Source organism: Zootoca vivipara, chromosome 8, assembly GCF_963506605.1.
Source record: "Zootoca vivipara chromosome 8, rZooViv1.1, whole genome shotgun sequence".
Classification (NCBI taxonomy): domain Eukaryota; kingdom Metazoa; phylum Chordata; class Lepidosauria; order Squamata; family Lacertidae; genus Zootoca; species Zootoca vivipara.
The window spans coordinates 31,389,753-31,399,821 of record NC_083283.1 but is presented as its reverse complement, the minus strand read 5'-3'; the positions used below and the strand labels follow the sequence as shown (position 1 = coordinate 31,399,821).

General features: G+C 39.5%; 1 protein-coding gene across 1 annotated transcript; it reads left to right on the top strand.

Annotated features, from left to right (window-relative positions):
- The first annotated feature begins 118 nt into the window (after positions 1-118).
- HAUS3 (HAUS augmin like complex subunit 3) lies at positions 119-9,728 on the top strand. The gene is made up of 5 exons (XM_035125395.2): positions 119-766; positions 2,650-3,629; positions 4,210-4,649; positions 5,383-5,602; positions 6,678-9,728. The coding sequence occupies exons 2-5, from the start codon at positions 2,712-2,714 to the stop codon at positions 6,900-6,902; spliced, it is 1,803 nt and encodes a 600-aa protein (XP_034981286.1). The 5' UTR covers positions 119-766; positions 2,650-2,711; the 3' UTR covers positions 6,903-9,728.
- The last annotated feature ends 341 nt before the right edge of the window (positions 9,729-10,069 follow it).

The window sequence follows — 10,069 nt, the reverse complement described above, 5'->3', positions numbered from 1 at the left end:
GCCACAGTTCCTGGTAATTTCTCCTGTGGGATTTCCTTAGTTGCGCAAGTTCTATCTATGCAAATGACAGGGGGACGGCTTCAGTCTTACATTTATGAGCCCAGTTTAATCATGTCACGGGATTTTAAAGCTATGCTATTACAGAAAAAAGGCATGCGCTCCTCATCCTTCAGTCTACGCAATTTGTATAATAGTGGCCCGGGAAAACCCCAGCCTTCTGCGTGCCCGTGGCATGCTGGGAAACGTAGTTCGCAAGAGGTTGCTTCACTAGAAATTGCCAGTTACAGGCAGGTAGCCGTGTTGGTCTGAGTCGAAACAAAATTTAAAAATTCCTTCAGTAGCACCTTAAAGACCAACTAAGTTTTTATTTTGGTATGAGCTTTCGTGTGCATGCACACTTCTTCAGATACTTCAGATGGGCCAGTCGCCCATGCACACACATCGGAGTGGCGGTAATTCGCCGCGCCGTTTAAGCCCAACCGTCAGTCGAATCCCACGGGAGGTAAAAGACAGATACAGGAACCCCCTATAAGCGGAAGAAGCGGCCGGCTGAGTGACGCGCGGTTTCGCCACCCGGAAGGGCTGAGCTGCTCTCGCGAGACTTTGAAGGATGTCAGCCGCCGCGAGAAGGCGGTTTGAATCCTCCTCCAGTGGCGCCCGCTAAACCGTAGCGGCAGTTGGATGCCCTTTATCGGATCTCGGCGCTCCTACGTGAGCAGATATCTGGCTTGCCGGGAGGCCGATCTTCTGCAAACTTTACTCGGAAGTAAGTCGAGCAGAGGGGTTTGGGTTTGCGGGGGAAGGCACCACCAGCTGCCTTGGTTCTTTTGCGCAAAACAAAAAACAGGCTAGTTCAATGCAGAGTAGATCCATGGATCCACGATAACTTGGGTTCATTGATTTCAGTAGATCTGCTCCGAATGTAACTTAGTTGGATGCAGTCCTACAAGGAAACGAGCCTCGTCGCACCGTAAAGACTAGACAGAGTTAGGCTGCAGTTCCGTGCACGCATAAGCTGCCATTGAACCCAGTAGTGGGTTACTTTTGAGAGGATATGTACAGAGTTGCATCTTTAAAGCTGCAATCCTGGACAAACTTGAGAGGCCAAGCCCCCTTGGAGCCAGAGAGACTTACAGTCATGCACAGGATTGCGTTGCTAGGCTGCAACCCACTGCACACGTACTTTAGAGTTAGCCCCGTTGAACAATGTGGGACTTCCCTCTGACTAGGTGTGTGTGCCTAGGCCTGCACTGCTGTTGTGGCAGTAGCTTGTCGTCCAGAGCTGTATTCCTTTTGCATACAGTAAGCCCACCACTAATGTGGGGGCTACGTTCTGGGGTTCACATCTAAAGCCAACATCTTGTACTGTCAAATCACATTGGGTTCAATGGCGGGTGGGATTGCCAAAGTCTCTCTTTTTTTTTTTTGCTGGATGCTTGCACCCTTTCCATTTCTTTTTTAGCCAAGTGTGTAAAGCTGAATACGTACAAGTTAAAAGAGGGTAAGTTGTGGGCTTACTGTACTTCATTGGGAGTAAACATGCATGGATGTGGTGCTAATCGAGATTTGCCATTGAATGTGATGGGGTGTGCTCTCAAACACATGTAACTGGTAAGTATTCTGCCTTTGTTGAGACAGGAGCCAGCCTTCTGGAGAATTTGACATCTGGAAAAAGTTAATCCTCTTGAGGCCACCAGCAGCTGACTAGGCCGTGCCACACTTGATCTGGTGGTGTCTGACACACAAAAGCTTCAGCCACAATAAAATATGTTGGCAAAAGTTAAAAAGTCTAATATGGCTACCCCTCTGTAACTTCCTTAGTAGGAAGTTCTTCTACTCTGGTGGATTTACCTCTGAGTGAGGAATGTCCCAGTGCACGCACCCAAACAGGAGATGGACAGCATTCCACCAACATTTCTCTGGCAGCATTCCTACCAGTGGTAATCAGCAGAATCCCCCAAAGCAGGGTGATTTGGGGCAGGGAGGGGCTGAGCATGCAGGATCTGCTGAATATTGTGCAGACTCTGCTGCCATATTGTGTGATGCAGTGGGCTCAACTGGGGCTTCTTGCTGTCCTAGCCTGGAAGCTAGTGCAGCAAACCAGCATTTTTTACTGCCAGCTCTACAACACAGGTGAGATTATTATTAAGCAATTGCTACAGTGTTTTTCTGCATAGTGATGACAGGCAACTATGGGTTGGCTAGTTTGTAATCAACATGCAAAATTATATATATTCTATCTAGCCAGTGAAAAACATATACAGTGGAACCTCGGTTTATGAACACCTCAGTTTACGAATTTTCGGTTTACGAACGCCGCAGACCCATCTGGAACGGATTAATTCACTTTCCATTACTTTCAATGGGAAAGTTCGCTTCAGTTTATGAACGCTTCAGTTTAAGTACTCCGTGGACCGTCTGGAACAGATTAATCCACCTTCCATTACTTTCAATGGGAAAGTTCGCTTCAGTTTATGAACGCTTCAATTTATGAACAGACTTCCGGAACCAATTGTGTTCATAAACCGAGGTACCACTGTACTGTAGTTTACTGTATTTTTTGTATGTTCTGTTTGTCTTTTTTTTTTTGCAGAACTTTACTTAAAAGTATATTTTCTGTTTATCATTCTATACTTTCGTTTGCTACAGATATTTTTGAAGCCTATTGACAAGCCTCTGCAAATATCCAAGGTTGAAGACATCTTGAAATCATGGACTGCGGTCCCAAGTTTGTTGAAACTCTAAAGAGGATTGGCTATCCAAAGGCAGGTTCTCTTAATGGAGAAGACTTTGACTGGCTGTTTGAAACGCTGGAAGATAAGTCATTTCTGGAATGGTTTTGTACAACGTTGAATGAGAGTCATACCTTATCTGAAGAAGAGCTGCAGTCATTTAATCTGCTCCTTAAATCAACAAACCCACTATTAGAAGAGGATGCTCTAGATGAAGCTCTGAAGACATGTAAATCTCTTGAACTTAAAACCAACAGTTGTGATGAAGACAAAGAAGAAAACCTTAAAATATTAGAGGATGAGCTTCAGACCCTTCAAAAAAGGAAACACCTAAAAAGCCGTCGTCGGAACAAGCTTCAAACAGTGGCCTCAGCCAATAACATTCTGTGCCTGAAGCTGAAAGACACAGGAGAGGAAAAACCTAAAACCCTGAAAGAGGCACAAGGAATTCTCAATGCCATGAATACAAAGATAAACAATGAGCTGCAGTGTCTTACTCAAAAAATTGGAAAGTTGACCTCTTTCTTTGCTGTTGCATCCAGACAACAAGAATTGGACCCTGCTCCTGTCCTTTTAGCCCAACTTGCCTTAGATAAATACTTGTGTCAAGAAGAACAAAGCACAGCAGCCCTTACTTTGTATACAAAGAAACAATTTTTCCAAGGTATATCTGAGTTGGTTGAAAGTTCCAATGAAGAAAAATTCCAGCTTGTAGATATAAGGAATTCTTTTACTTCTGATGAGAGCAATGATGTATGTGAGGACAGGCAAGAGCTAACCAGGTTGCAGGTGGCTTATGTTTGTGCTCGGCATCAGCTGATTCAACAAGAAGCTAAGAATCTAAGCATGAAATCGGGTCTCCAGTGGGCAGAGGATCATATTTGTTCTTTAAAGAAGGTATGTCTTGAAGATTATTATTATTTCACAACCGGACTTTGTGGCACTGTACAGATATAAAGAATCTGGGGTGTATCCAACAAAGCCATTGTTCCTGTTCCCTGGAAAGAAAGGAGAAGTTCTGTTGTATGAGCAGAAGTTGGTGTGTGAGTGCCATGACAGTTGGAGTCTACCCTGTCAATGTGGAGTCAGTTTTACGTTTTTTAAAATTCTATTTTAATTTTAACCACCAGGCTATTTTTTAAAAAAGCATACACACACACACACACTTCATCAGTTTTTATTTAATGAGACTGTAACTAAAATGGCATTACAGGTTTATTGTTGATGGCTATAAAATTATTGAGGTATTGAGCCTTATTAGTATTATTTTCTAGAGAACTATTCCACTTGTTATCTAATTCCTAAAGTTAACATTTTGAATCTTTTATTTATTAAAATTTGTTCTCTGCCTTTATTAAAAAAGATCTGTATCTGAATTTGGAACTTGTTAGTGACAGAAGGGAGACAGTAGAAGCGTATGGTTTACAGGATCTGTTTGTTTGTTTGTTTGTTTGTTTGTTTGTTTGTTTGTTTGCAGACTCCTGGAAAGGAAAATGTTGAAACCAGAATTTCTAGCCTGAACAGCGACATTTCAAAACTCAAAAAGCACCTGGCTCAAATAAACAATGAAACTCTACCTTTGCTAATAAAGGAGGATGCAGAGCTATTGAATATGCCTGTGGTGAGGGGTGACTTTGATTTACAGATTGCTCGACAGGACTACTACATATCAAGACAAGATCAAATTTGTAATCAGTTGATCAAACAGAAGGCATCCTTTGAACTTCTTCAGTTGGCTTATGAAATTGAGTTGAGAAAACTTAGGGATAATAACAGTCTTCTAGAAAGCATAGTACAAGATCTGAAACAGAGCAGTAATACTTTGGTGCAGGTACTAGAAACAATGTCAGAGCCATCAATATCCCATCATAAAATACCAAGAAACACTATTGATTCAAAAGATACTACTGCACAGAGGTAAGCAGCTGATTATTGATAGAATTATGAATGTATTAATTGAAGTCTATTGTGGAAAACTAATCCTAAATGTGGAACTAAGTTCCATTGAAATCAGTGAGTTTTTCAAAAACATAACCACTCTGAGCCAGCATAACTATTGGAATGTATTGGGTTGGCCTTTGCTGATTATCTTAATTTTTTATACACATAAATGTTCCTGGCCTTGGAATGTTTTCAGCTGCTTCTGATGTATGGAGGCATGCCTTCTCACAAGCTTAAGCATTTATGAGCCAAATTGAGGTTTTAGGCCTGGATACTTGCACTTAAGCTGATTATCAAATTAGGAAGTCATGCTAACTGAACCTATACAGAATCATGCAGAAGCCTATTTAAATCATTGGATTTAACTTATTTTGGGGTTGGGATAACTTATGTGGTTTCTCATATGAATTAAGAATGTGTGCAACTCTAGTATAGCCAAACCTGCAACAATTATTTGCTGTGTAATGGGCTGTATATGAGATAATTAATTGGACCAACTCTGGTCTCATAATTTTGTTATTTTCTGCAACTGTTTTACAGTTACAGAGAGAAAACAAAAGCTACTGTTGTGCTGCCATACTTAAATGAACAATCAGTTTCTATAAATGAGTTTTACTGAAATAATTGCATTGATCCCCCTTTATTGTGTATTCAGGCTGCTTTTGGAAACTTTCTTGTACATCAGCAAATCTTATTTCTTGTTTTCAAGGCTGTGTCAACTTCTGGAAGGAAATAATTCAAAACAGTTGTTCAGAACATATAAAGGCATTGAGCAGATGGCTGAAAAATTACATCTAGACACAATGTCAGTGGTTGATCAATTAGTATCTAACCAAGAACAAATTCTTCTGTCAAAGATGGATGTTGATCTAGGCTCACTTCGCAATTCTATGTACTGTGGAGGAGAAAGGGTCTGTCTTAGTAACCTGGTGAGTAACTGGATTAGGATCAGTTCTGATTTTACTTGTATAGTGTGCTTGATAATATTTATCATTTTATCCTTTTCATATTGAACACCAAGAAATCTGCATGCTATTTACAGTAGGCCTCCACGAACAAGGCAGACAGAAGTGAATACTCCTGAACTTCTGAATAATTACTGGCATGAACACTCTAGCCCAGGTCTGCCCTTTCTGCTGTTTGACCACATTCACTGCCAACAGCTGAGGCTCAGGGGGTAGTGAGCTCTGGTATATACTCTCTTCTTAAGCTAGAACTGGACACATGGCTGTAGGAATAGGGAGTGCAGGATAGCTGGCCAGCACCTTCCATCTCTTCTTAAGTTCCAAACTACTCAGCCACCACAGGACAGAGGTGCTGTCTGTGCTCCAACCCAGGCAGGATCCTTTCTCTGACTACATCCAGCACTGGAACTTGTCATACCATCAAGCTTTCCCATCTTGTCCGTGTTTTGATGGGTGCCACAGGATCTACCTTTTAGCTCTGACCACCTAGTTAGCCAGAAGCTGATTTTTTTTGTAAGAGTTGATGGCTTCGGAGAAGACAAAACCATCTCAAATCCTGCACAGTTTCTCTCTTTTTGAAAACTAATTGGAACCTGCAAGAACTGGCCCCTGTGAGTTCTCTACATGAGTTTAAGGGGCTCAGGAGGAAAGGGTTTATGGCAACCACAACTAACAGCTTGGTGACAGCTGAGCCAAATAATAATAATAATAATAATAATAATAATAATAATAATAATAATAATTTATTATTTATACCCCGCCCATCTGGCCGGGTTCCCCCAGCCACTCTGGGTGGCTTCCAACAAAACAGAAATTCTAAAATACAGAAATCCATCACACATTAAAAGCTTCCCTAAATAATAATAATTTAGGTAATAAATCTAGGTAATAAATTTTTGGCTTTTTAAAAGAGCAAACTTTAAAAATGTATGGCTAGTAGCTGCTGAAGTTTGCAAGGAGATAGTGTGGTGGTTTTCTACTTCAACCTGTATTTAGAGTACACATAAACTGATCTTATTGCATTTGTCCCCATATTTAGGAACTGACTGAGCAGTTTCAACAGCAGGAATTTCTGTTGAATAAACTGAATCTGCTTATTGTGGATTTTCTTGCTGATATAAAGGCTAAGAAGAAGGTTTTGGAGAATGATAAATTACAACAGATGGAAAGAAAACTGTGGGTGTACTTCTTCAAAGATGAAGAATGCTTGAAGAATGCTGTGGAGAGAATGGAACAGCAGGCTAAGACTCAAGCGTTGTCTTAAAGATTAAATTTTAGATATGTGTTTGTTTGAACTGTTTTTTGTGTCTTGTACTGAACTTTGAAATGCAACAAATGGAGGAAAACTCAAAAAAAGAGGCTTTTCCTGCAGCATCAGGAAAGCGCAAAGTGTGTGAGGCACTCAGTTACTGAATCAGGCAATTGTGCGTCTTAAACAATTTGAGTATGGAGGGCAAAAATAATATGAGAAATGTCTTCAGAAGGCAAGGCCTAATTATTTTAAGTTAACTGAAAACTAACTATCAAGAAACAACCAATGTAACAAACGGGGGGAAATCTTATGGATGGTATCCAACAAAATAACTCTCAGAGTAGACCTGCCAGAATAGTTCATTGATTTCAGTGGGTCTCCTCTGAGTATAATTTAGTTGCATATTAACATACAGTAGATTGCTACGAGGCTTCCAATATTTAGCATACTGTTTTGGATGAGAAGGTTTATCAGATTTTATTTTATGCAGGACAAAAAGCACCAACTCAGAATTGGAAAATAGTTCATTCCTCAGTAAATTGGTCCATTGGCCTTTTCTTTCTTTCTCGAATTAACAATTCATCATTGCACCATTGCTCTTACTATGTAGAGCACATTTTGTATGTATATAAAAGATTCCTAGTATGCCTATTTTTGCCTAATGCTTGTATAGCTTACATTACCTACCATAGACTTCCCTTCCCTGATGTTCTGTAGAATACCTTACACAGAGACTCCATTGCAGTTCATAGAATCGTCCAATACTTAGCTACAACTCTAAATGCAGGGGGACTAACTTCTGAGTGGAAATATATAGGAAGCACTGTTAATATACTGTACTTAATGCACAATTAAAGATGGTTGCCTTTAATTACAATACTTAATTCCCATAAATCCTATAGAGTTTAATATTACTTCGAAGTTAAGTGCTTTTTCAATTAGACTGTAAATGTTGATATGATTGAAGTATGATTTAGCGTTCTAAGTAAACCACTAATATATTTTTAAAAGTTTCCAGGTGTTTATTTTTTAGTGGTAGAAAATCTGTAGAAAATATGGTCTATTGTTCTCCAGTGATGCACTCCCAAGGAACTCTGGGGCCTCTCCTACTTTGTATTCAACATTTTCTAGGACAGGTTTATGACTTACTGAAGCCCACGTAATATTTATAGCTGAGCTAAGATTTTAACTTGAATACTCCTACCCCAAATCCCAGCATTCCATTCACTACTTCATACTGGCTTTTCAAATGAACTTGCTTTCTGAGACGGACCATTCTGCAGAATTGGTGAGGGGCATAGTGGATTCTGAAATTGTGTCACATTGTCAGGGTTCTAAATCACATCTTATAAGGCTTTGTGATTCTAATAAGTGGCTAGGTCAACCCAGTTGTATGGGTGAGGTATATTCTTATTTTATTCTGTTGCTTGTGCTAAGATTTTAAACACTAAGATCTGTTCCATTTTTATCCCAACCTTAGGATGGCGGTATATTATTATTATTCCCTGCCCCACACTTATTTTATCCTGAAAACAACTATTTATGAGGTAGGTTAGGCTAAAAAGAAAATCACTGGCATAAAGTCTACAGTGAGCTTCATAGCGATTTGAACTTTGGTTTTCCTGGTCCTAATCCAACCCTAACTTCTTCACTTCAGTCTCTGCTGTAACACTATCATTCACGTATCATTCACTCACATAGTGGAGTGGCTGTAGGCACAGTTTCACTTGGTATTTCAGTGCAATATGGTCCTCTTCTGAACAGAAGCAAGTTCCCCCATTTAAATGCTCTGCAACTGCTAAAACAAAGTTTAGAGAAGTTAAGCTGAAATACTCCCATTCTTTTATTTTTTATTTTGCTGTTTGGGGAATGCAATTAAGGAAATGAGATTTTAGTATCTATCCATCCCACCATAAATATTGGGCCATCAAAAATCACACATTTATGCTGCAGTGAACACAATACTATTGCCAAGCAAAATGTCCAGCCAAATCCCTCAAGCATGTTATTCCTGGAAACAACTGATTTGTCTACAAATAAGGAACTTAGTATTTAAATGCCACTGCTTTTTTGAAAAAGTCTTAGGCCACCTCAAATCATGTTTATGCTGATGAACAACTGAAATCAGTCATGATTGGGCAAGAGATGTGGGGCATAATATTATGTTGAATGATTGGGAGAGATTGTGGAAAAAAGGTATGAAATTTACCGCATGTAATGTTTTGAAAGAAAATATGATGAAAATGATGTATGGATGATATTTAACACCTGTAAAATTAGCAAAAATGCATCGTGTATCTGATAACAAATGCTGGAAATGCAAGAAGGAAGCTAACGTACCTTTTACCACATGTGGTGGACGTGCCCCAAGATAAAAGATTTCTGGGAAAAGATTTATAATGAACTGAAAAGGTGCTTAAGAACACCTTTGTTAAAAAAACCAGAGGCCTTTTTGCTTGGAATTGTAGAAGAAATCCCCCCAAAAGACTGTGCATTCTTTTTGTATGCCACTACAGCTGCTAGACTGTTAATAGCCAAGCATTGGAAGACACAAGAGATGCCAACAATAAATGACTGGCAGATGAAGATGTTGGATTACATGGAACTCACTGAGATGACTGGGAGAGTCCATGACCAGGAGGAGGAGAAGGTTGATGAAGATTGGAAGATGTTTAGAATTTATCTGAAAAAATATTGTAACATTAAAATACCTTAGGGAAGTATAGATAGGTTTTCGGTATGTTTCAAGATTTTGTATTAGGATTGAGGCTAATTTTTTAAAAGAGATATATAGTTTAAGATTTTAGAGGAATAGAGGATGAACCTGCTAAAGATGATGATGGACATTGAACCTCAGGTGGGGGTGGGGGCGGGGGAAGTCCGTACATGATGCAAAAGAAATAAGTGAGGTTGTATAAGAATTTTTTGTGTTTTGTTTGTGTTTATGTTTGTTGTTCTTTTTAAAAAATGAATAATAATTAATTTGAAATAATAATAATCATGTTTATGCTACCTGGTGTCTGTTTCAAATGACGTGCGCCACACCTGAAAGCAGTCCTGTTTAGGGAAGTTCTTAATGTTTGATCTTTTATTGTGTTTTTAATATTCTGTTGGGAGCCACCCAGAGTGGCTGGGGAAACCCAGCCAGATGGGAGGGGTATAAATTATTATTAATAATA

What these genes read in the sequence shown, in the direction of transcription:
- HAUS3 (XM_035125395.2), top strand. Translation starts at nt 2,712, where the DNA reads ATGGACTGCGGTCCCAAGTTTGTTGAAACTCTAAAGAGGATTGGCTAT. An exon ending in AAAGATACTACTGCACAGAG is followed by an intron (nt 4,650 to 5,382) that starts GTAAGCAGCTGA and finishes CTTGTTTTCAAG; the next exon opens with GCTGTGTCAACTTCTGGAAG. An exon ending in GGGTCTGTCTTAGTAACCTG is followed by an intron (nt 5,603 to 6,677) that starts GTGAGTAACTGG and finishes CCCCATATTTAG; the next exon opens with GAACTGACTGAGCAGTTTCA.